Here is a 26,151-nt window from a genome sequence, read left to right as displayed (position 1 = left end):
GGGCTCAGAGCAAAGGGAATAGGCAAAAATCCTCATCTTTGAGTCTTACCCAGGAAAGTGCACTTTACAAGCTGCTGCCTGAGGGTCTTGCTTCTAATTAGCAAACATCTAAGTGCTAACTGCAATCCTTCCTGGAGCCTGAAAGAGCTGGTCGGCACTTTCCCTGCCTCCTCCCTCCTACTGGCTCCAATAATAAAACCAAATTGTTGGTATCTCCTTGGAAGGATCTAGATGTGTCAACACATCTAGTGCCTCAACTTTTAAGGCTGCCACCTGAGAAATGGGCTGCCAAATCACTCAGCTCTGATAGCCAACATGGCCTGCCTCTGCCTTCTCCCCCTAGCCCATTCCAAATCACCAGTGTCTCCCTGGAAGGAACTTACACACATGTGTGGCACCCCAGCTTTTGCAGATGCCGGCCAAAGGACAGACCCCCAGATCACCTGGTTCTGAAAGCCAATAGGGCTTGCATTCACAGATCCCACAGGACTGTAGCAAACAATGAAGCTGTTCTTAATGGGTGCAAGAGCACCCACCTTCACAGCTATACCCTGAGGTCCAGTGCAAAGGGAGCAGGCAAAAAAGCCCGTCTCCCAGTTTCTACAGGAAGGGCCCTAATTACATACTTTCCCAGCTGCTCCCTAAGGGTTTGGCTTCCAATCAGCCTGCATCTAGGTGCAAACCATGATTCTCCCCTTTGGGACACTGACAGGCACACCCTCAACTACTGGGCGCCACTAAGAACAAAGCATGGTTAATCACAAAGAGAGAGGCAACTAAGAGCCACTAGTAAAGAGATTGAATCAGTACTCAAAAGCTTCCCAGCAAAGAAAATGAAGATGGCTTCATTGGTAAATTATACCAAATATTTAAAGAATTAATACCAATACTTCTCAGTTTCCCAAAAAATAGAAGACAAGGGAACACTTCCAATCTCATTTTATAATATCAACATTACCCTGATACCAAAACCAGACAAGAACACTACAAGAAAAGAAAAGGCTAATATCCCCAGTGATTCAAAAACCCTAAAAAATATTAGCAAACCAAATTTAACAATACATTAAAAGAATCAATACACTATAATCAAGTGGGATTTATTCCAGAGATGCAAGGATGGTTCAACATTCACAAATCAATATGATACACCACATAACAAAATGGAAGATAAAAATCATATGATCATCTCGGAGAAAACATTTGACAAAATTCAATTCATCTCATGATGAAAACTCTCAACAAACTGGGTATATAAGGAACATACCTCAACATAATAAAGGCCAAACATGACAAACCCACAGCTAGCATCATACTCAGTGGTGAAAACTGAAAGCTTTCCCTCTAAGATCAGGAATAAGACTAAGATGCCCACTCTAGGCACTTCTATTCAACATAATACTAGAAGTCCTAGCCAGAGAATTAGGCAAGGGACAGAAATAAAAGGTATCCAAACAAGAAAGGAAAAAGTAAATTCATCTCTATTTGTAGATGACATACTATAACCCGGAAGATTCCACCAAAAAAAAACCTCTTAGACCTAATAAATGAATTCAATAAATTTCAGATACAGAATGCAATATACAAAAATCAGTTGCATTTATATATACTAACAATGAACTAGTGGAAAAGAAAAAGAAAACAATCCCATTTACAATATCCCATTTACAGTAGCATCAAAAATAATAAAGTACTTACCCATGAATTTAACTAAGGAGACAAAAGATCTATACCCTGAAAACTATAAAACACCGGTGAAAGAAATTTAAAAAGACACAAATAAATGGGTAGATATTCATGCTCATGGATGGGAAGAATTATTGTTAAAATGTCCATACTACCCAAAGTCATACACAGATTCAGTGCAATCCCCATCAAAATCCCAGTGGCGTTTTTCACAGAAATAGAAAAATAATCCTTATAAGGATCCACACACACACACACACACACAAAAGGCAATCCTGAGCAAGAAGAATGAAACTAGAGACCACACTTCCTGATTTCAAACTCTATTACAAAGCTGTAGCAATCAAATCAGTACAGTACTGGCATAAAAACAAATACATAGATCCATGGAACAGAAGAGGGGGCCCAAAAATAAACCCATGTGTATATGGTCAATTAATTTTCATCAAAGGAGCCAAGAATATGCAATAGGGAAAGGGTAGTCTCTCAAAAAAAACAGGATATCTTCCTGCAAATGAATGAAACACACAAAAATCAACAAAATTGATTAAAGACTTGATTGTAACACCTGAAACTGTAAAAACTGTTAGAAGAAAACATATGAGTTAAACTCTTTGGCATTGGTCCTGGTGTTGATTTTTTGGATTTGACACCAAAAGCAAAGGGAACAAAAGCAAAAATAAGCAAATGAGACTACATCAAACTGAAAATCTTCTGCACAGCAAAGGAAACCATGAACAAAATGAAAAGTCAGCATATGCTGTGCGAGAAAACATTTGCAAACAATATGTCCAATAAGGGGTTAATATCCAAAATTTACAAGGAACTCCTACAACTTAATAGCAAAAAAAAACTACCAATTTTTTAAATGGGCAAAGAACCTCAACAGACATTTTGCCAAGAAAGAGTTACTGATAGCCATCAGCCCATGAAAAGATGCGTGCAATCTCTAATCATCAAGGAAATGCAAATCAAAACCACGATGAGTACCAGCTCGCACCTGTTAGGTTGTCTATTATCAAAAAGGCGAAGGCACCTGGGTGACTCGGTTAAGCGACTGCCTTCAGCTCAGGGCATGATCCCAGAGTCCGGGGATCGAGTCCCGAATCGGGCTCCCTGCTGAGCGGGGAGTCTGCTTCTCCTTCTGATCCTACCCCCTCTTGTGCTCTCTCACTCTCTCTCTCAAATAAATAAGATAAAATCTTAAAAAGAAAAAAAAAGGCGAGAAATGTTAAATGCCCGTGAGGATGTGGAGAAAAGGGAACTCTTGTCCGCTGTTGGTGGGAATGTAAACTGGAACCCACTCTATGGAAAACAATGTGAATGTTCCTCAAGAAATAGATATAAAATAGAGTATTTTCAGCCTTAAAAAAAGAGGGAAATCTTGCCATTTGTGACAACATGGATGAAACTGGAGGGCATTATGCTAACTGAAATAAGCCAGTCAGAGAAAGACAAATATTGCGTGGTATCACTTATATGTGGAATCTGAAAAACAAAAACAGACTCATAAGAAACAGGGTAGAACCAGGAGCTGGGAGGTGGGGAAATAGGAAGAGGTTAAAGGTTACAAACTTTGTTCTAAGACGCGTAAGGTCTGAGGATCTAATGTATAACATGGTGACTATATAGTTGATAAGACTGTATTGCAAAATCAAAATTTAAGAGAGAACTTAAGCATTCTCACCAAAAAAAAAAAAAGTATGCGATGTGATGAATATGCTAATTAACTCCATGATGAAAATCCTCTCATAATGTAGCAGATATAGTTTCATATACCAATCATGATGTTGTACATTTTAAACATATTACAATTTTATTTGTCAGTTACACCTCAATAAAGCTGAGCGGGGGAAAGAAATTTGTATAGAAGTGATAAGACAAAGTAAAAGGGCTTTAGGGCTTTTGGGGTGGCAGACTGTGGGAAGGTAAATATACGGGGGAAACTAATGGAAGATTAGGGCTGTTTTAGTAAGGTTTCTCTGTCGATTCCTCTGGTGCCAGCTCTAGGCTGGTCCCTATTATGTGCTAGCTTGTTGGTTATGGGAGTTGCCAACTTGAATGATTAACGGGAGTTCTCTGTCCTTGATGAGCCTACCTCCTTGTGCCAGATGCCCCTTTCTTGTGTTTGTACTTAACCTTGCCAAGACCTCATGGGATTGTAAAGGTTTCTGCAACCAGTGTTGCTAAGTTATACGACTCTAGCCCATACTATGCGATTTAGTTATTGATGCTATGCATTTGTTGATTCTTGAACCGTTTCAAATGAATCTCTCTCTTTTTTTTTTAAGACTAAGTTGGTTTTTTATTTTTTTTTTTTTTTTTTTTCATCTCATTCCCCAAATTTTTTTTTTTTTTTTTTTTAATTTTTTATTGTTATGTTAATCACCATATATTACATCATTAGTTTTTGGTGCAGTGTTCCATGATTCATTGTTTGTTCATAACACCCAGTGCTCCATGCAGAACGTGCCCTCCTCAATACCCATCACCAGGCTAACCCATCCCCCCACCCCCCTCCCCTCTAGAACCCTCAGTTTGTTTTTCAGAGTCCATCATCTCTCATGGTTCGTTTCCCCCTCTGACATACTCCCCTTTTCTTCCTCTCCTGTTATCTTCTTTTTCTTTTTTCTTAAAATCTAAGTTGGTTTTTTAAAAGATTTTATTTATTGAGAGAGAGAGCATGTGCGCACATGCGCACAGGCATGAGCAGGGAAGAGGGGCAGAGGGAGGAGAGAGAACCTCATACAGACTCCCCACTGAGCGAGCGCACAGCCCCATGTGGGGCTTGATCTCATGACCCCGAGATCATGATCTGAGCAAAAATCAAGAGTCAGACGCTTAAACCACTGAGCCACCCAGGGACCCCAAAATGACTAAGTTTTTTTAAAAAGAAAAACCATTCTTAATATTTTGTGACCCCCTAAGTTGACTGACGTCCACATGTCATACGCTGTAAATACTAGTTTGCTGGTTAACACTCACTTTGAGTCACCAAAGAACTGACTTTCCCATAACCACTTTCCGTTTGTTTCTCCTGGATCTGTTTGCCTAACATTTAAACGGCCAGTTCTTCCTTCACTTTTATGAAATTAGCCTTAATTCCTCTTTCCCCATTCACACTTCCTTCATCTTCACGTTTTACTGGCAGGCTCCCAAGGTTTCACGATCACACGTATGGCCATAAATGTCTCTTTCAGTTAAGGATCTGGATAGAATGTAAAATCATTTTTAATTCTCTTCTTTCATATACATAGGGAACTCCATCTTTAAAATTGTGGGGGGGAAAATGAGTTTTTGTGGCTTCCATGGCTGGGGTTAGAGTCCATTTTTAAGGCTTGTCCAGTGGTTCCATTTGAATATAATCTTCAAATCACAGAGGAGGGGTAACAGGATATATAACGTGAAGCTAGGAGGGCCAGGCTTTGGCTTTCAGCTCCACTGACAGGCACCACTAACAAAATACGTTGCTTCCCGGAGCCTGATTCCTCATCCGTAAAATGGGAATCCTAGCACCTGCCCCTCCGTATTAAGATTAAGTATGTGGACAATGCCTGTCCTCTATCAGGTGGCCTGTAAACATTTGCTAATGTTGATGAACTGATGAAATGTAAAGAATGTAAAGAACTATCAGGAAAACACCCACTTAATCTTCCAGAAGGGCAGCCCAAGGTTTTGATAAAGGATGCAGAACTACTTTTAGAGTCAAATTACGTGGGCAAAGGTCGGCCCCTCCTTCAGTTAAAAAGCTGGGGGCAGGGCTTAAGGAGGAAGTGACAGTCCTTCCCTGAGCCTCACTTCAGCCTTGGTCCTCAACCTGAGGAGGCTATAGCCCATGGAAGTCTCGATCACATGAGCCTCCCTCCGTGAGAAGCCAAGAAGACCTGGTGAAAGTTTCCTCTTAAGTTCTGTGTAGAGAGACTCAGGTCTAGAAATATCCTTGCTGCCACCTGACCTGAAGAGGCGGAAACCCGTGCCAGCCGCATTCCCAGGTAAACCCAGGAAGCACCAGTCTTGGTTCTCAGCCTTCCCAGGAGGACACAGTTGGGTCTTCAGTCCTGGTTTTGCTAGGGAGGCAAATCTAATCAAGGGAGAGGTTTATAGGGATTATTAGAGAGTTCTTATCATGTCAGTCTCGGGAAGCAAGATGACAGCTGAGAATCTGGGGTGATTTCCAGGAAAAGGAGAGAAAAGATATATGAGGGGTTTCCAGGAAAAGGAGAGAAAGATATATGGGGTTTCTCTTTCATTTCTCCTTTGCTACAGAAGGTTTGAGATAGTGCAGTTAAGCATAAATAACTGGCTGAATCACTTTTTAACATTATGCAGTCCCCTCTCATTGAGTGTGTGACGGCTTGTGTGATGACGTGACCGCAGGTGGGTGGCCAGAGCCCATGGAGATGCCGACTCCCTCGCCGAGAGCAGGGATGGGGCTGAGGACAGGAATCCCTGGGTTTGCCCGAGCACCTGGTGGGAACGTGGTCTAGCTCTGGCTTGACCCTCATTGGCTTCCCTGAGGACAAGGCCCCAGTAAAATGGGCAATCCCTCTCCCTTCCCTCTAGAAAGCTCCCTCCTCTCTGAGTCCCCGCCCCACTCTGAGCCTGGGTGCTTTTTCACTAATGTGCCCCAAGGCTCTCTCAGTTTAGTTTCTCTGGTGGGGAAAATGAAGACAGGTTAACCTCATTTCACCCTTAGGATTAAAAAACAGGTCATCCTCAGAAATGACAAACAGGGGACAGGCATGGAGATACTAGGAAGTCTGAAGTTCAGGGAGGAAGGGAAAAGGGCAGAGAGGCTCCGAAGGGCCGAGGGGGCATAGGGTGCTGACAGGGAGGCTCCAGGCAGCCAGACATAATTTAGCTGACCATCTGGCTTGGGAAGCCCCCTCGGGGATGAGTGTCTAGGGGCGTGAGTGACACCCGGGCCTCACCGGTCTGTCCCGAGCAGTGGAAGTCAGCCGTTCTGCTGAGCCTGTGCAGGTGCCCTCCCCGCCCTGCCCCCCCACCTGGCAGGCCCAGAGCACAGGGGACTGAGCCAAATTCTGCCCAGTTTGCTCCAGGCACTCGTGGCAGCGTCTGCTGGAACCATGAAGCACTCATGCTTCTGCATGACCCGCCATGGGAAGGGAAGTGAAATCTAATCTCAGCAAGTGAATCCACTGCTAAAAATTCCCAAAGCGTGTCTGATGATAACAACAGAGGAGCTTCCCAGCAGGTTTGGCCTTCTCGGCTCCGCCAGTGCTCCCCAAGGCCAGGCTGCGGGCACCCCGGGGGGACTTTGGCCATTTAGGAGGTTGGGGGGAATGGAACCATGAGAGAGGGAAAAGAGGCAAATTCAAGAAGCTAAGCTTGGTAACCTTGCTTTTGGAAAGTAGATTTGCGGCCGTTTGTTCCAGATACGGATGTGAACAGAAGGTGGGAGGGGGAGGCTTGTGCCCCCGGAGTCCCTGAGTTAGCATAAGCCTCACAGGTGTTATTCTGCAGCGGATTCTCCTGTCGTGGGTCTGATCCAGCCGGTGGGGGAGCCGGGCTTCCTTTCCATATATGTGCATAACATGTATGGTGTAAGTTTCCATAAATCCACAAGTCGGGCTTTTACTTTCAACACGAATGGCAGAGAGCACTAGGGATCCAACCTGTAATAAACTAACCCAGTGCTGCTTTAAAATAAGACTTAGCTACAAAGCTCACAGTAACTCTCCCTTCACTCACAATGAGGATCAGTAGGGGGGGAAAAACCCTCTGCTTGTTAAATGCATTTAAAGTGTTGGAACCAATACTTTGATGTGTCCACTATTTTGTTTCAGCCCAGTGCTTTCCAGGCCCTGGTCACAGCACACCCCCGGCCCGCACCCCCACACCCCCCGCACCCCACAGTGGGGTTGCCTCATCGGGGCCATTCCAGAGGAATGAGCCCTGCAGTGCTTTCTGCTTCTCTCTCATTTTTGGCCCCCAGCAGTTGGGGGGTGGGGTGGGGGCAAGTACTCTGTTTCTTTCCCTGCCCATGATACGACAAAAATCTCTTTCACGAAATGGAAAGACCTTGTGCTCCATCTTGACCTCATTGGTTTTCCCCTTTCCTGATGTTGCTCCTGCATCAGCAGTCAGCAAACTTGTTTCTTAAAGAAGTCAGGCCCTTCCTCCATCAGTGCTGCACACACACAATTTTCCAGTCTTCCTGCTACATTAGAAAGTTTTGGGGTTTTTTAACTTACATGCAGGTGTCTTTGGAAGCATAGTATGTCTTGAACAGAGGGCGCACCCTCCCACCCAGGACATATATCCTGCGGAACCTGAGTGTATTTCCTGCCTAGAAATACCATCCTGAGCTGCCCAATTCAAAAGGAAGCTTCATATTTAAAACCTCCTTACTTCTGTCCTGACACAGTTCAGCTCTGGGCTCTTGTCTGGGCGCAGCTCCTTCCACACCCCGCCCGCTGCCCCAGTTCTGGTCACCTATCCTGCTCGCCTCACCCTTTCTGGCTGCCTCTCTTGCTGGTCTCAGGTTGCTCACTCCCCACCACCCCTTGGTCCACTTTAGTCGCTTACAGTGTGCCTCAGTTCTCAGTATTTCTAAGCTACATCTTTTGTTCATAGAGTTGCCAGCTTTGCATAAAAATGCAAGACACCCAGTTTAGTTTGCATCTCAGATAAACAACCGATATATTTTTTTTAAGTATAAGCATGCTCCATACAATATTGGGGACATATCTATACCAAAAAATGTTTATCTATCTGAAATTCAAATTTAATAGGATGTCCTGTCTTTTCTCTGGCAGCTCTATAATTATTTTTCATTCGTTCATCAAAAAAATATTTGTGGAGAACTTACCATGTGGCAGGCATTGTGCTAGGCGCTGGAAAAGCCGGCCAGGTCCCATAACTTACAGAGTATATACTTTACACACACATACACTATATACATATACATATATATATGAACCTATAGGAAGAGGGTGGGTTTTGTACTAAACCTAATATTGTATGTCACTAGTTTCTTTTTTTTAAAGATTTTATTTATTTATTTGACAGAGAGACACAGCGAGAGAGGGAACACAAGCAGGGGGAGTGGGAGAGGGAGAAGCAGGCTTCCCACGGAGCAGGGAGCCCTATGTGGGGCTCCATCCCAGGACCCTGGGATCATGACCTGAGCCCAAGGCAGACGCTTAACGACTGAGCCACCCAGGCACCCTGTCACTAGTTAGTTTTAACTGCTGCATTTGATGAGCTTGCTTTTAGAAACATTAATATTTACATAACAAAAAGTCACCTATTAAAATAATAAATAATGGATGCCAATATTTCTTGAGCATTTATCATCTGCCCTGCACTATTTTAAGTGATTTACACACACTAATTCTTTTTACCCACATACAGAGCTGATGAAGCAGGGTTTTTTTTTTATCCCCATTTTGAAGATGGGAAAATGGAGGCCCAAATAAATTAAGAAATGCACCCAGTCACACAGCTAGTAAACAGATGACCCAGGATGTGAACTAGATTATCTAACTCAAGAAACCAACAGGTAAACCACTACTCTGTACAGACCAACACTTGTTTTAAGGATTTTCACAGTTTGTAATTCGTTCTCCTCCATGACTTAGATAATATGAGTCACATCTTATAAACAGGAAAACTACACCACAGAGAGGCTAGTGATTTGCCTCAGTCCCCTTTGCCAGTAAGTAAAAAAGCAGTCTTCAACCCAGCTTCTCATTCCAAATGCTGCCCTCCCCCCATGCCATCTGAAACCCCCTTGGAGCTTAACTAAAACAGTGGTGCCCAAAGTGAATTTCATAAATATTCTTTAATGAAAGACTTAATCAAGCACTTGTTCAAACACTTAAGTTCTACTCTAAATGCTTTACAAATATTAACTAATTTGGGGGGCTGGGTGGTTCAGTCGTTAAGCATCTGCCTTCAGCTCAGGTCATGACCCCAGGGTCCTGGGATTGAGTCCTGCTTTGGGCTCCTTGCTCAGTGGGGAGCCTGCTTCTCCCTCTCCCACTCCCTCTGCTTGTGTATTTCCTCTCTCACTGTGTCTCTCTCTGTCAAATAAATAAAATCTTAAAAAAAATACTAATTTAATCTTCATAGCAGTATGAGATGGGTATGGTTATCATCTTCATTTTAAACACGACAAACTGAGGCATAGAGGCAAGTCACATACCCACTAATGGCAGAACCAGGATTTGAGCCCAGTCTGTCTCGGAATAGGAAAAAAATTCCACAAGTCATTGTCAAGTGCCTTTTTGTGCCGGGCATTATTGTAGGCACCGGGCCTGTGGCAGAGACAGAACAGCACACAGACATGCCTGCCCTCCTGGGGCTTATCTTGTGTTGGGGAGAAGAGAATAAACCTGGACAAACTTGGGAAAGGGTCCTAATGAGGAGTGATTAACACCGCACGGGGTGGGGCCTGTGAGACCATGAGGCGGGGGGGAGGGGAGGAGTGACGGGCCACGGGGGGGCAGAGGTGGAAAAGCAGGAAGGAGCATGTGCTTTCCGGAGATGGTGAAGTGACTCCAGACAGCAGAGGCGGCACGTGGTGCATCATGTGACCGTGAAATTGGGAGATAGTGAGGGAAGAAAGATTGTCAGATTGTCCAAGCCTGGAAGAGGATGGGGGTATGATGAAACGGTGGGAGCAAAGCAATCATGACCCCTACCTCATGCCATAGCCCCCAAGCTTTGCTTATGTTCAGTTACCTGAGGCAGGTGTGTGGGGCTTAGATGTGTACAAGCCAAGGCAGAGGATAAAGGAAGAAGGAAGAGAGGACGGGAAGGGTCAGGGACTGACGCAGACATTTGCCTTTGCTGAGTCGGCCTCCCTCTTTGCCCACCCAGCCTCCCCCAAGAAGCCCTTTACCTGTCTCCCGTGGTCTAGGGCTCCTTTTGCGATGTGCTGATGGAGCCCGAGAGAAAACGCAGAGCTTTCAGCGGCACAGTCAAAGGCCCCCATGGTTGGTCCCGTGGCCATTTCACTTCCTGTCCCTCCACACCCCTCAGACACCGCCCCCCTCCGTCCTCACAGAGTGCCTGTGCATGCTCTGCTGCTCTCTCACCACTCTTCAAACTCATCCTGACCTCAACCGGAGTCATCTGCCCTCTGCTCACCCCGTCCCACCCACCTGCGTAAACCCTTTCGGTCTGTCAAGGAGACCTGGCTTGCCGTCTCTCGGAAGCTCCCTGTTCCCCCCGACACTGGCTCTCTGCACCTCTGATCCCCCCTCCTCGCCCACTCTGTGTGGAGCTGTCTGTGTACCTTCTCATCCTGGTCTTTCACAAAGAACCCTGGATTTTCCATTTCTGAGGACTTCCTGCCTCCCTGCACAAAATAGAGTAGGTGCTCAATAAATGTTCGTGGAGCTCCAGGCCCGTGCCTCCTGACTCCCAGAGAGTAGCATGCCCACGGGTGAGAGGGCACGTGTGGACTTTGTCGTTGCAGGTCCGCCATGTGCACCACCAGTTCCTGTGACCTGGAGGAGATCCCCCTGGATGATGACGACACAAGCAGCATAGAATTCAAAATCCTGGCCTTCTATGCCAAACACCATGTCTTCAAGAACAGCCCCGCCATCTTCTTGCCGAAGCTGCTGAGAACAAGGAGTTGGTCCCAGAAAGGACTGGGGGGTTGGTCAGCAAACGAGTCACGGACACAGGTGTCATGGCCTTGCAGAGATTCCCCGTGCAGCGAGAAGCCCCTAAACCTGGCCAAGAAAAAGTCTTCCTGGAGAACACTCTTTGGAGTAATAGAGAAGGAGGAAGATGCACCGAGCTCACCTGTACCCGTTTTGCAGGGTGCCACAGCACATCAGGCTGGTCCTCAGAGTCAGCAATGGTCTAGGTCCCTCACTAACGTAGAGCAGCATGCCGAGCGGGAAGGTAGGCTTTTAGGGGCTGCTTCTCTCCCAGGACAAAATCTTTCCCTTCTTTGTATTCGTGGTATTTCATCTCCTCTCAGCTGGTAATGTGGCCTGAGGCAGGGCACTCCACTGTGTGGAGTTACCCAACTTATTAATGTTCAGAATAATTGCCCTGCTTTTCTCGAGACTGAGTAGAAAGTAAGAGGCTGTCAGTGAAGGGTGGCAGGACTGGTTTTCTGGCTGCACTGTCTAGAAATAAGCTTGCTGCCCTAAGTCCTGATCCTCTGTGCCAGAGACCAGTATGGAGGGAAGAGCCCTATGTGGGGGCTCAGGCTGCCGTTCTTCTTGAGGTAAGTCAACTCACCCTTTCTGGGCTTCTGTTTCCAGCTGTGTATTGGGGTATCCCACCCTCCCTACGTCTTAGGGTGGTGGATGGCAAGACCACGTAGCTACATACAAAAATACTTTTCAAAGTATAAAGCACTCTAAAAAAACAAAAACAAAAACAAAAACTGACAAACATTTTAGTTTGGGTTTTTTTTTTAAGATTTATTTATTTATTTATTTATTTATTTATTTATTTATTTGAGAGAGAGAGAGAGCATGAGCACTGGGGAGGGGTAGAGAGAGAGAGAAGCAGACTCCCCGCTGAGCAGGGAGCCCCATGCAGGACTCCATCCCAGGATCCTGAGATCATGACCTGAGCCGAAGACTGAGCCACCCAGGTGCCCCAGCTGAGAAGCATGTTGACAAAACCTTTTCTCAGTGGGACAAAATACATTATATTGAATAAAACATTTTCATGAAGGACTTCACCATAGAGAGTTGCCCTTCATCCACAAACCTTGGCACAAGCATCTTCTTCCCCTTCAACAATGCCCAGTCCCTGCTGCCCAGGTTTTGAAAGAAAACCCCCTCTCCTGCTGAGTTTGATTGCTGGGCTAACTTGTCAGTAATTAGTCAACAGGTGGCAGTAATGTCTCAATTTTAAAATGGTGTGACTCTCCCGGCTTACTTGGAGAATCAGCCCACAGTTGGCGGTTTTTGATCACTCACTAGGACCAAGGAAACTTTTATTTCCCAAACTTTTATTAGTCCCATAGACTAATAAAATTTTAGAACAGGAGTTAGGGGTGAGATTATCTGGGGAACTCCTCCTTTCCCCACCCCCCAGTGATAGAGCAAGCTCCTGCTGGAGATGGTAGCTGAGCTTGGGGCATCAACAGTTTGGAGGTACCTAAATAGGCTTTTCTGCTTGCCTATCCTTTGGACTTCCCTGAGACGCAGAGGGAGCATTTACAGAATTTAATCTTCTGGTTTCCTGAGATAGATGACATTCTGTATTTCATAGCCACGGAAGTGTCATTTGACCTTTTTTATTTAGTAAAATTTCAAGATCTTTATATAGATAAAGATATTCTCTAAAATAGTAGAAATGATTACTTCCTAGGGAGCCCTTGCCGTAGACATTTATGTTCAGTGTATCCTCCCTTCCTACCTTTCTCTTGCCCACTTTCTTGTTTGGTGCGTTATGTGGTGGTTAGTTGGTTTTACATTAGATGTGACTCAAGAGAGCCTCGCGTTCTATTTCTGTTTTGCCACGTATAAATCAGAGCTTAGCAGTTGGTGTCACCTGGGTTCTTTTAACTGAAGATCACAATTTAGACCTCGCTGCTGTGTCCAGGATTCAGACACCAGGCCTCAGAACTATAAGCTATGTCCCAAGATCAAAGCCTAGAAGTGAGAGGTCTTAGGAGGTAGAAAAATGGGTGTCAGTACCAACCCAGGTCCTTTGACTTGTGAACCCTTGTTTGTCCACAGCTAGGATTTGCTACATGTGGAATGTTACAGTTACGATTAGGTTCGGATACATAGAGTGGAAAACTCAAATAACTGTGGCTTCAATAATGTAGAGATTCTTTTTCTCTCCTATAAGAGAAGACTAAAGTTTGGCATCCCAGGGCTCATATGGCAGCTCCAGCAATCATTAGCGGTTCTTACTCTGCCATCCCTTGGCTAGTGGCTTCCAACCTCAAAATCACCTTGCATTCCAAGTTGGCTGCAGAGACTTCATTTCAAGCAGGAGGAGGAGGAAGCAAGGTGTGGGGGCCACAAAATGGTGTCTTCTTTCTAGATAATTCCCTTCCCTTTTAGAGAGCTTTCTTGAACCCACACTCAACTTTTCTTAACTTCTCATTGGCCACTCCTTACTGTAAGGGAGGCTAGAAAATGTAGTCTGTTCAGCTCAACCCTTGCTGCCTGTAACACCTCGGGTGGGGCTCTTGCCAAGGAGGAAGAAAATTCATTTCTTACAGGGAAGGAAATAGCAGTCTCAACCATAGAAAAATGCCGTACCCCTTCTATTTAAAACAAATGCCTCAGGCCCTGCATTGGGCCCTGAGCTCAGCGGGGAATCTGAAGATTCTCTCTCCCTCTCCCTCTGCCCCTCCCCCCGCTCGCACTCTTTCTCTCTCTCCCCCTCTAAAATAAATAAATAAATAAACCTTTTTTTTTTTTTAAACACATAAATGCCTCAGGCTGGCTGGCACCCTCTCAACTGTGCTGTGCTCTCTTTCTCTCCTTGGCTCCATAGTGACACCCCCCCCCCAAATAGACCCCAAAGGATGGGCAACCTTTCTGTCTCTCCCTACCCCATCCAATTCTCCCTTGCCTATCAGATGAGATCAACTCTTAATAAGAAGGGAATCTTTTCTCAGTGTTTAAAATTAAGGTTTTTAAAATGGGAATCTCAACTAGAGCTAGTTCATCTGAGTCGAAATGTGTTTGCTTATCCTGTTTCCTGCGCATACGTCACCTGCCTCTCTCACTCCGTATCCACCAATTCATAGAAATGGATATGCTGTAAGCAAGCGAGCCAGGGTGGCTATTTCTGTGCCCGCCAGTGGTCTCCTGATTACCTTGCCACAGGATGGGGGCTGGAGGATGAGGAGGGACCACCTCTGGGGCCTTCATCTGCTTCCTCTGAGTGCAAGATCGGGACAGTGTGACTTCTGGTGGGAGAGCCACGCGCTGACCACCACAGACAGGCTGCACAGGGTCACAGAGGAAGAAGCTTTCCTTTCCCATTTTCTGCGGACACAAGGGAAGGCTCCCACTGGCTTTGGGATTCAGCCGTTTTCCCATTTCCTTGCCAGGGGCCATGCATGGCCAGCATTACATAGGAGGCTGGTTGGGCTGCAATAAGGTGAAAAGTATATATTTGCTTTGATTGTTAAAATCAGAAGGAAAAGCATCGGTCCTTTTCTCCTTGACTTCTCTCCTAATTCTTCTCTCTCAGTTCTCTCCTTATCTGTTTTTGAACCCGATGTGCCAAGCATGAAAAAGTGTGGCTTTTTAAGAAAACCATTATGCCCTTCTTTAAAGGAAAGCATTTTGTGGATAGCACTTTATGTATCCTGGTTTCCCTATCGACGTTAAGTAGATGTTTCCCATTAGACGTGGAGGAGAGAGAAGACACGTAACTATATGAGCAAGAGCAAGGGGAGTTCGGTGTTTTCTTGATAATGGGCTTTGAATAATGAATATGGCCTGAGAGCAGGGATATTTCTCTTTCCTCAGTGACAAACCCCCAAAGGCTTGTCAGACTATTGAATGCCCTCCTATGCACATAGGGGCCAGCTCTTCAAGATATAAAGGATGTCCAAAAAAAAAAAAAAGAATAAAAATAAAAGCATAATGAGCATTCCCTCAAGCAAAGAACTAAGCACTTTCTTTTGTGTTTCTTCCCTTGCAGAGAGGAAAGGGGACCCTAATTTTGCAAGACTTCAAAAAGAGGGTGCAGAAGGGCAATTGTTTCAAGGTGGCAATCATTCCTCGGTGCACTCTGCCCCCACCCCAGCCTCTGCCAGGCAACTCCCAGTGCTTTCTGAAGAATGGCCTCCCCCCCCCACCTCCCCCCTGCATGCACACACCACAGTTTCCCTCTAGGCTGGCCTTTTCATTTCGGGCGACTGTGCATACCAATGAGCTAGACAAAGTTCTCCTGGGAAGGGCCGCTCAGCCCCATTTGGTCTCGTTTCAGCTGTGGACCCCAAAGTTGTTTCCATCGCCCATCGTGTTGCTGAAATCGTTTATTCCTGGCCCCCGCCCGAAGAGTTCCAGGGAGAAAGCTCCAAGTCCAAGGGGAATTTTGTCCATCATTTCCCCCACCGCCAGGGCCAGTGCTCCCAGCCTCAAGCCACCAGTACTAAGAAAGGTAAAAACTTCCCTTCCACACGCTTGGGTCGGGTTGAGTGTTTGCCAGGCAGAGGTGCACAAGCATCAATGTATTAGCCAGCACCAGGCTCTGCCATTGAAGCATCCCTGCTGCCCTGGACCAAAGGCATGACAGCAACGTGCTGGAGGCGCCGCCGACCTTTAGCTTTGGAGACCAGCCCAGGCCCAGGGGAGTGTGCCAGCCACACTCTGAAGCAACAGGCCAAGCTCCCTGCGAAGTGCAAAGAGAAGTCTCCTCCCGGTGGGGGGGGGGGGGGGGGGGGGGGGGGGGGGGGGGGTAGAAGTAGAAAGTGGGCACGCCACCTTGTCCACAGAGGGCAATGCAGTACTCGATTCAGTCATGTGGGCGACGGTCAAGGGCAATGGCCAGTTTGCTTATGGAACTGCACGGGGTATAGATGGCACATCAGCCCGGGGATTTCTAACACTGCCAGGGGCTCCTGGGAAAAAGCAGGGCATTGTCAGACACCAGGTCTGGTGCAGCCCATGAAGCAGACACGAGAAGTAGTGAGCAGAAGGCAGTCAGTTGTCAGCAAAACTGGAGCAGGAGCGAGGACCGGAGTTCCCATTGGATGGGCAGGAATTGAGGGGAGCAGAACCGAATGCCACAGGAAGAGACATTTGGTCCTTCTTTCCCTCTCTGACCACTGTCCCTGCTCCTGGCTCCCTTTCCCCAAACTGCAGCAGAGGGGCTGGGGCAGAGACGGCCCCCTGGGTTGGCAGGGTGCCCATGTGCCAGGAGCTGGTGTCCGCGACTCCCAAGCCTGGAAGCAGAGTAGTGAGTCCGCCTGCATCGTGCTGTGCTGTGGGGCTTAGAGTGAGTGGCCAGAGGAGGTCCCTCTGAGTGCTCAGAGAAGAAAGGTGTCTCTACTTTATTGTGATCTCCTGGGTGACATAAAGCCATACCCCGCTGCAAGCTCAAGCCAAGGCTATTGGCCTCCGTGCACATGAGAAATCCAGGCTGTTGTTAGAGCACCTTTCCCCGGGAAGACGCAGAAGCAACAGAGAAAAACTCCACACGGGCGATGGGGACCCGCGTTCTTGCTTCTCCCACGGGACTTGAGTCTCAGACTTCCCACTTACCTTGCCTTTCGCTGGACCTTCTTGGGATGTGACGGGCTGGAATGATGTCCTGGCCTCCCTTTCCTTCTTATCTAGAACAAACAGGAAGACTTCACGACTTCAGGGATTGGGCCATAAGTGGAAAGTGCCGCTGGATCAGTAACTAGCTTTTCTCTGTTTGGAGTCTGTTCTGTGGCAACAGCCATTTTCCTCATGGTCGGTGGTTGGCTTGTTTTGAGATAAGAAAAATCATACTCCACCTCCCCCTCCCCTGGCCCCCCGTTCCAACATATACCCCACAGCAACTGTAGCCGTCTCTCTATCCACCTGCCATTTTTAGCCTTCAGGGTGGGAGAACTTAATCATTTTATTTATTTATACCCCACCTGGTTATAAAGACAGCAAAGTATGCACTGTTAGTAAGATCAAATAAATCCCACTTGAAAGATAGTGGAAAATGAAAACACTAGCAGGGAAAGAAGGTGGATTTAGGAATAAGTTTAATTCCCAAAATGCAGGCCAGGAAGACTGTACCCCCTCTTCGATGGGGGCCACAAACTTGGCTCTACACCTTCTCGCAGCACAAAGTGGGGAATATGAACCAAATGGAATTTATGGTGTCCACGTGGAAAAAGCACATCTGCTCAGGGGAATCCTACAGACCAGAGAGAAAGTTCTCCTAAATATCTTCAGAGATAGGATCGTGAGCAGTGGAACTAACGTCTTCAACAACATTCTTACAATAAATATATGATGCATTTCGTGGTGAGAAGGGGGTTGCTGAGGGGAAAAAGGAAGAAGAAAGGAAAGGAGGGGTCTGTAGGAGAGGGTGGCTGGAGTGGTTTGTGCGTCATCACGCAAGGTGAGGCAAGAGTTAAGTTGCTAAGAATTACAAAGCACATGTCTCCCTCAATCCCTAAGCTGGCTACACGTATTGTCCCTGGGGGAAAAAGAATTAAGATTATATCTTTTCTTAAAAAAAAAAAAAATAACTGGAATTTTCCCCTGACAGATGGAGAAGACCAAATTATAGCCAAAATCGTTGAGCTGCTGAAATATTCAGGGGATCACTTGGAAAGAGAGGTATGGAGCTTCTTGAACTAATGTGATTTCTTTCTGTGCCCACGCCACTGGGACAGAGAAAGGAATTGTACTCCAGATTGTATTCCTTTGCAAGTTCTGATTTCCACTTAGTCCTAAATTTTATTTCCCTTGGAGTGAAAATTCTTCATGCTGGCAGCATCTCAAAAATGAATCACTTTGGAAAACATAAGTAAACCTTCTGGAGCCTCCCTGGAATTTTTGGAAATGAAAAATGTAACTTTGTTATTGCAAGAAAAGACACCAATAAATTAAAATTTGCTGAATAGAATTATGAATCTAGTTCCCCATGTAACTGATCCTTGGGGAAGTTTAGACCCTTGCATTTGCCCTGCAGTCTGGATATCGATGTCCACGCCAGCTCCAAGGCTGGAGGTCTTCCCGAAATCTCCCCTGAGAGTGGCCGGACTATTGTCTGCTCAAGGTCTTTCTTAGCAGTTTGGCCGGGCGGGGGCGGGCGGTTGGGGACGGGGCGGGGGGGGGGGGGGGGTGCGGGTTAAGTGTTACTTGGAACACTTTGGCCTTCCTGCCATTTAGAAGTCGAGACCCCATCATTCTGGTCAGGGAGGTATGAGAGCGCCTTCAGATACAGAGCTGGTGAGCAGGACCCCGCTGTAGTCAAAGAGAAGTTCTGTGTGGTTACCCACAGACTGTCGAGTAGTCTCCAGGGCGCGTCAGTCAGGCCCTGGCCTGTGGACCCTTTTCCTTGTCCTACCAGGATCAGTGGGAGGAAGTCAGGCCCCATGGGGCTTGTGCAGGAGGGGAAAAGCACTAACTGGCCAGCCAGCCTTCCCCAGTCCCAACATGCTCAGCAGCTCCTCTCTCAATGCGTTTGTCAGGGGTGTGCCCAGCGGATGGTGACCGGGATGGTGCAGAATGAGAAACGGAGAAAACCAGGGATATCAGATAAAGAAAAGAGAACAGGTTATGTGAGCTTCAGGTCCGCAAGTAGAGGATGAACAGGGGTTCAGAGAAGGAACACAGAATGCGCCCTCCTATGTTTCTCCAGAACTAACATCAATGGATAAGGAATGATGGGGCGATCGATTTTCTCCATTTTAGGAATGACCTTTCTAGCACTCAGGACTGCCTTGTGAAGGAATGATCTTCCTGTCACCAGAAGAATTTCAAGGAGATCCCAGTGACCAGCCAGCAGCGCAGTACTTGAACTGGGAGGGACCTATTCAGATCCTCCAGGATTCTTTACAGCTTGAAGATTCTGTGGCTCTCTCATGGCAGCCTCCTTCCCAGCCTCCCTAAGCAGTGACTTGCATTGAGTCATGGAGGCAAGGGACAGGAGGTGGTAGAAAGCCAACCTCCGTGGTTAGAGAGAGAGATGCTTTCCTTTTCACCCCATAAATTACCACTTTAAAAAATCTCGCTTTTCTTGGTGATTTGGGGTGGTAACTTTACATTCTCTATGTAGAGAACATGGTTGATTCCCCAGTAGCAGACTTTGGTAGCAACACACAGAGGGTCTGACTTTGCTGTGTGGGTGCGGGTTCCCACTAGGCCAGGACAGTGACGATGGGGGGGGGGGGCGCTCCCTCCGTGGCTGCAGGGTGCCTGCAAAGCCGCTCATCCCTGAGAGCCCATGTCAGCCTCATCCAGCACCTTCCTGAGAGGCCAGACAGCCAGGGGCAACCCAAAGGAGCAACGCTGGGACGGGCCAGGGTCCTCTGCAGAAGGTGTTTCTTTCTGGTGTTTGATTCTTCCACTGTTTTAGCAAGCCCAGGCTTCCAGCTACCCACTGGGGTTTTGAATCTAGCTTCTTCAACTGGGTCACTGTTCAAAAGGAGTCCATTCTTGCTGTCAAGGACACTAGCCCTTCTTCTTCAGATTTATAATTCAGACGGGCCCCCTGTGTCTCAACGGAAGTTGGGGGGTGGGCTGGGCTCACGTAAAGAACATTGCTCCACCAAAACCTTTACATAGCATCAGGTGCACCCCCAGAATGTCCCTTTTAGAAACAATATTTGTTGAGAAGCTGCTTAGCTTAGCATTCCTCAAAGACAGAACTAGAGGATTTCCAAAGAAACATGTAGCCCTCGCTCACTAAGTAATTTCTGTATGACTGGAATCGAGGGTTTCCCACTGGGTGTTTTGGTGGCCCACTGCTGAGCTAGAGTCTGTTTCACGGGGCCAGGCTGCTCAACTGAACGCATATCGTCTTGTACGCAGTTGAAGAAGGACAAGACTTTAATGAACAGCTTCCAGAACCAGCTATCCTACCCTGTTTTCAAGACCATCACAGACCACTTCTTACGGGGTGTGGACACCAGGGGAGAATCAGAGGTCACAGCTCGGGGCTTTAAGGCTGCCCTTGCAATAGACGCCACGGCAAAGCTCACTGCCATCGACAACCACCCCATGAACAGGGTGCTGGGTTTTGGAACCAAGTACCTGAAAGACAACTTCTCACCCTGGGTCCAGCAGCAGGGTGGATGGGTAAGTGCATCCTATTTCAAAATGAATCTTCCCAGAATCCAGAGGAGGTGGAATGGAAAGTTATGGGTTTTTTTGTTTTTTTTCAGTGAAGGGAACACATCTTTGAAGCAGCTCCCAAGGATTTAGAACAGTTGAGTGGCAAGAGATAGATCCCAGTGATGGGAACATATTTTTAGTGATTATCTTCATCATTAATAAATATTTACTGGGCTCCCAAAGGGTACAGGGGGTATGTATGTTGGAGGAAAAGCACTGGTCAGATAGAACAGGAAATGAAGAGATGGTGAGATATAAAATGTTTAGATAGATGTAATTTCTGTTTTCACGAATTGTGCAGGCAGCAGAAGTCTGGCAGTGAGACAAGGAGAGGCAGACAGTTCCTTATTCCCTCAGATGCTGACAGGCAGAGAGAGAGAGAGCGCTCAACATATTTGGTCATTGCTGCTTGGACCCAGCCGTTTTGACAAGGACATTTTGATACAAACCAAAAGCAAACTGTTAGATTTGTGTCTTTTTGGTTTTTTTTTTTTAATGAAGTTTATTTATTTATTTTTTAGTAATCTCTGCACCCAATGTGGGGCTCAAACTCACCACCTCGAGATCAAGAGTCACAAGCTCTTCCCACTGAGCCAGCCAGGCGCCCCAAATTTGTGTCTAATTCCTTGCTATCGAGCAAAACAGACACCTTCACCCCCATGCCTTCTCCCCCATCCTTTATCCTCATTCCTTGAGATTTCCTCCAAGCTGCCATAACCTCTTTTAAGTTTAACCTCTTCAAAACGCTTTAAGGCATCACTTTAAATCTCAGTAGGCTCAGGGTATTTTTGTCTATTCAGACCCTTCCTTGGAAGGACAGACCTTTGTCCCACATTACCCTTAGTCCTCTTTCCACCAAAATGGTCCAAGGGTAGCAGGTTTGAGTCTGCTCTACACATGGCCTCCAAACAGGCTTGGTCTCTGGGCTACCAGAAGGAAAGTACAGCTGATCTTGCCAAAGCGCTGAAGTGCCCACCATGGTCTTCGGTGGCTGCCTGTTGAGCTTACCTAGTCTTCTGTTCCTTCCTGTTTTCCACATTTGCACCAGATATGGTAGCCTTAAGTGGCTCATCTGAACAACTGAGGCCCTCAAGTATTCTCAACTCAAGCTGCCTTAACTCATGCTAAAAGAAGGATAGATTCTTTGACACTATTTTGGCTTTAACTGTTCTTTCTTCCAGACCCCCTCAAGTCCCTCCCCTGCCCCAGAGCTTTCCTGACCAGTCTAGCTTAAAGGCCTCACCAGCCTCTGACCTCCTACAACACTTCATGTCTGCACTATAATTATATACAGGAAAGAACCATCCTTGTTGGTCGTGTAGGTATATTTTTCCCAAAGAGATTGTAAGTATCAGCTGGGCTTACAGGCCAGTTCTCAAAAGTCTGTTTAGTTAGTTAATGCAGCTGAAATGCCAAAAGTGTTCTAGAAAAAGGCTACACCAAAAGCACAAACAACAAAAGAAAAAATAAATTGGACTATATCAAAATTTAAAATCTTTTTGCTTCAAAGGACACTACCAAGAAGTGAAAAGACAACCCACAGAATGGGGAAAAAAATATGTTCAAATCACATATCTGATAAGGAACTTGTATTCAGAATATGTAATAAACTCTTACAACTCAACAATAAAAAGACAAAACACAATTTTTTAAAAAGGGCAGTGGATTTGAATAGACATTTCTCCAATGGCCAGTAAGCACATGAAGAGAAGCTTGCTTTACGTCGTCATTTCAACATTAGGGGAGTGCAAATCAAAACCACAATGAGGGGTGCCTGGGTGGCTCACTTGGTTAAGCATCCGACTCTTGATCTCAGCTCAGGTCTTGATCTCTCAGGGTCATGAGTTCAAGCCCCATGTTGGGCTCCACGCTGGGCTTGGAGCCTACTTAAAATGTAATGACAACAAAACACCATGAGGTATCACTTCACTAGCCACGCTTCCCCTTTGGAAGCAATTTAGCTGTTCCCCAAAGTATCAAACATAGAGTTACCAATTCTACTCTTTGGTATCTACCCAAGAAAATAGATAACATAGGTTCCTATAAAAACTTGTACATGAATGATCCTAGCAGCATTCATTATTATACTCGCCAAAACAACCCAAATGTTCATCAGTGATGGATGATGAATGGAAATACCAAATGTGATATACCCATACAATGGAATAGTTTTTAGCCATGAAAAGGAACAGAACAGATGGATGAACCTTTTATTCCATTTGTAAAAAGTTTAAATTTAATTAATTAACATATAGTGTACTATTAGTTTCAGAGGTAGAGTTCAGTGATTCATCAGTCTTATATAATACCTAATGCTCATTATATCATGTGCCCTCTTAATGTCCCCGATAGATGAACCTTGAAAACATTATGCTAAGTGAAAGAAGTTAGACAAAAGGGCCCTATATTGTATGATTCTGTTTTCATGAAATGTCCAGAATAGGCAAATTCACTGAGACAGATGAGAGGTGAGGGAATGGGGAGTGACTGACTGCTAATGGATAAGGAGTTTCTTTTGGTGTGATGAAAGTGTTCTAAAATCAAGCAAGGGTGATGGTTGCACAACTTTATGAATATACCAAAAGCTACTGACTTATATACTTTAAAAGGATGAATCCTGTGGTATATTTCAGTAAATCTGTTACGAAAAATGGTGGTTCTAATTCTAGTAAGCAAATAAAAAGGAAAGAAGAATATATTTTTATTTACTTATTTTTTAATTTGGCTGCTGGTGCTAGAGAGCAAAACAGTTCTAATTAGAGAAAATAGATGGATTTTGGGTAGAAATAATAAAGGGCATTTTCAAAAGCTTTAGAATTTGACAGCATTTTTTTTTTATCATTTGTAATTTATTAGTTTACTTTTCCGGGCCATCATAAATCCTAATTTTAAATCTTGGCCACATTTAGGTTTAATTTGGAACATGTAGCTGGAAATTAGGAGAGGGAGGAAAAAGAATAAGAAAGGACTAATTTTCCCAAAGCTGACAGAGGACTTGGAAAAAATAAGGAGGATGTTGATAAAAGAATACTTACGAGTTGATTGATAGGCGCTATTGAAGTGTGGAGGAGATGTGGACTGAGACTTGTGTTCAGTGTCCACGAACAGGAAAGAAGGATGATGCGGGGTGGCAAGAGTCTAGGGACTTCCATTGACCCTTGGTATTTTGGCTCCCCAGGGTGTCCTTGTAGTAGTGAAGGAGGAGGAAAATGATTCCCATGCATAAGGTTTCCAGGGTTCCTGACTATCTCAGTATTCCGCATTTCATGCAAATGTATCTAATCTTCCCAACTAAACTGCAAATCTGAGGGCAGGCTTAAGTATTTTACGCCTCTTAAGTATTTTATGCCTGTTCCTTCTATATACGTTGTTCACATGTTCAGCCAGTACTCCTAACATAATGAATTAGTCAATCAAATGAATAGCAACTGTATCTAAAAGGCATGCTAAACAAGCTACCATGAGATTTCAATTCACTTGTTGGCCCTTTTTCCTCATTGTAAAACACTGTTCAAACAGTTACTCTGTGGTCCTGCAACCTCATCCATTTTACAGCACTTTGTAAGGAGAGGTTTGCAACCTCCACAGTCCTCAACCTTTCAGCATCTACTCTTTTGAATGTTAAATACAGCATCAAAGCCTTTTCCCATCTAGCTTGTTAGCCTTGGATATATAACATAAGTCCGTAGCATATGTTTCCCTTTCAGAATACCAAGGACACTGGTCATCTTTCCAAACCCTCCCCCAAACCCTATCATAGTCTCCAAACCCTGGGTCATGCCTGGGACATGAGAGCAGAGTTCACAGGTATATGTTTTCAGTTCAACCGTGAATCAAACTTGGAATGTTATGAGTCTGTTTCTCTTGTTTCCCCTCTAGGAAAAAGTATTTGGAATAGCACATGAAGAGGTAGACTGAAGAATCAGAAGAGTTGTCGTCTGGAATACTCATTATCCAACTGGGATCCTGTCTACATTGGTCTCACCATAGAGTGTGGGAGGAAATACAAATGTGCAAGGCAGAGGGAGCATTGAAGTTTCCAAATCATCGTTCCTGTGAATCCAGAGGCATGAGGAGAGGCCTCGTCTGTCTCCAGGTCATAGAATGGGTAGTAGCATGGCCTGTGACATCCATGTTTTTCAGGTCCTCCCTTGAGTGTGGGAGAAAGTCTTAGGAAGACAAGTGGTAATTTTCCTTTCAAATGTTCAGAACAGAAACTGTCATCTTGCCTCTGTTGGCCAATTTAGGGAAATTTTGTTACAGAAATTTGCTGATCCCATGAGGGCAAAATGATAAATCGTGCATGTGCTTACTCTTTGGTTTCTAGTACTGTTTATTTTGAAACTACACTTGCGATGGCCTAATAATGGCATTGTTTCAATGCCTACCTTTAGGAAAATGTTGCTATTCATGTTGGTAAACATAGTTCAAAGAGACCCGAGTTCACTGCTATATCCACTAGTTTGGGGAGATAGAGCCATATCTGCCTTTTGACTCACTTCCCTAGAAAAATTCTTTTGCAGTTTGAAAAAGTTGCATTTGGCAGAAAATAATTACTCCTACCACCCTTAACCGTCTCAGTGACCCCACCTCTATTTCTCAAGGTCTCTGAAACTTTCTTTGTTATTTTTTCATGGTAGTGTAATGATTAGTCACTGGTAAAATAAATATGTGGAAAAACCACTGTCAAAAGAATATCTTGTGGTTAAAATAAGTAAAAAGTAATAGTACTAAGATCTCTCTGAGGATCAAATGAGTTAATTTATAAAAAGCGCTTACAACAGTGCTTGGTATTTAGTGCTGAGTGTTCAGTTATGTTCAGTATTATGTGCTGCCCTCAGCTAAGATGAAAATTTCTTCTCAAAGCAATCACTGATTGTTTTCCTGAAATTGCTACTGCTCAGAATGAGGTTCTATAGTAAGTGAAATATGTTTCACAATTGTTTAACAATTATTTAAAACAACAATTATTAAAATAACTTTAAAAATGCTGTCAAATTATCTTAAAACTTTCTGGATCTGTTGCACCCAGAATGTAGCCTGATATAAAACAGGTGTTTAATAAACCTTTGATGAACAAATAAATGGATGAATTAATCAGACTTACTTTTAGCTTCATGGGAAAATTGGACCTATCTAATATCCCATGCTTCACTGCTCTACCCATCTTAATTAAAATGAGTTATTCTCTTTTACTTCCTGCCCCCCCCCACACACACATACACAGAGAAAAATCGTAAGTGTTAGGGATAAAGAAGTTTCCTTTTACAGATGGAGACACTGGAGATGGCCTCTTCTCCCATGTTGATCCAGTCATTCCACACTATTTGCAATTTCCCAAATGTATCATGCAACCTTGTACCTCTAAGCCTTCATAACAATACTTTCTCCACTTGGCATGTCCTTGCCTCCTGGTCCTCTCTCCCCTTATGTCCACTAATTCAATTAATTCCGGCCCATCTTTCCAAATTCACTCCCTCATCTCCTCCAGGAAACATTTTCTAACCCTCCCTTGGCTGCCATAGGGCTATATTTGGACGTCTTCAAAAGGATGTTCCATAACATATTGTTTATAGACATTATATTTAATACATTATGCCATGAGAACCAGTCTTTTGCAGTGGATTATAAACTCTTATAAACAAGTATTATGTCTAATTTAACTTTGTCTAGCTAATGCCTGGCACATTTTAATGTATAACTCAGCCTCACTGCTATA

The 26,151-nt window shown here is 45.0% G+C and overlaps 1 protein-coding gene across 2 annotated transcripts in view; it reads left to right on the top strand.

Moving 5' to 3' along the window:
- BCL2L14 (BCL2 like 14) overlaps positions 1 to 25,124 on the top strand; it is a 34,760-nt gene extending 9,636 nt beyond the window's left edge. The window contains exons 1-6 of one of the 2 annotated variants that reach the window (XM_027591720.2): positions 5,485 to 5,675; positions 11,132 to 11,568; positions 15,592 to 15,765; positions 17,860 to 17,930; positions 20,130 to 20,396; positions 24,312 to 25,124. In XM_027591720.2, the coding sequence (XP_027447521.1) occupies positions 11,139 to 11,568; positions 15,592 to 15,765; positions 17,860 to 17,930; positions 20,130 to 20,396; positions 24,312 to 24,350 (981 nt within the window). In that variant the 5' untranslated portion in view covers positions 5,485 to 5,675; positions 11,132 to 11,138 and the 3' untranslated portion in view covers positions 24,351 to 25,124. Of the gene's footprint in view, positions 1 to 5,484; positions 5,676 to 11,131; positions 11,569 to 15,591; positions 15,766 to 17,859; positions 17,931 to 20,129; positions 20,397 to 24,311 lie in introns of those variants that run through there. The other variant, XM_027591719.2, reaches the window with a different exon arrangement.
- Positions 25,125 to 26,151: the final 1,027 nt, after the last annotated feature.

This window comes from Zalophus californianus, chromosome 9 (genome assembly GCF_009762305.2).
Source record: "Zalophus californianus isolate mZalCal1 chromosome 9, mZalCal1.pri.v2, whole genome shotgun sequence".
Classification (NCBI taxonomy): domain Eukaryota; kingdom Metazoa; phylum Chordata; class Mammalia; order Carnivora; family Otariidae; genus Zalophus; species Zalophus californianus.
Note: the sequence above shows the minus strand (reverse complement) of the source record. Positions and strands in the feature narration are given on the sequence as shown.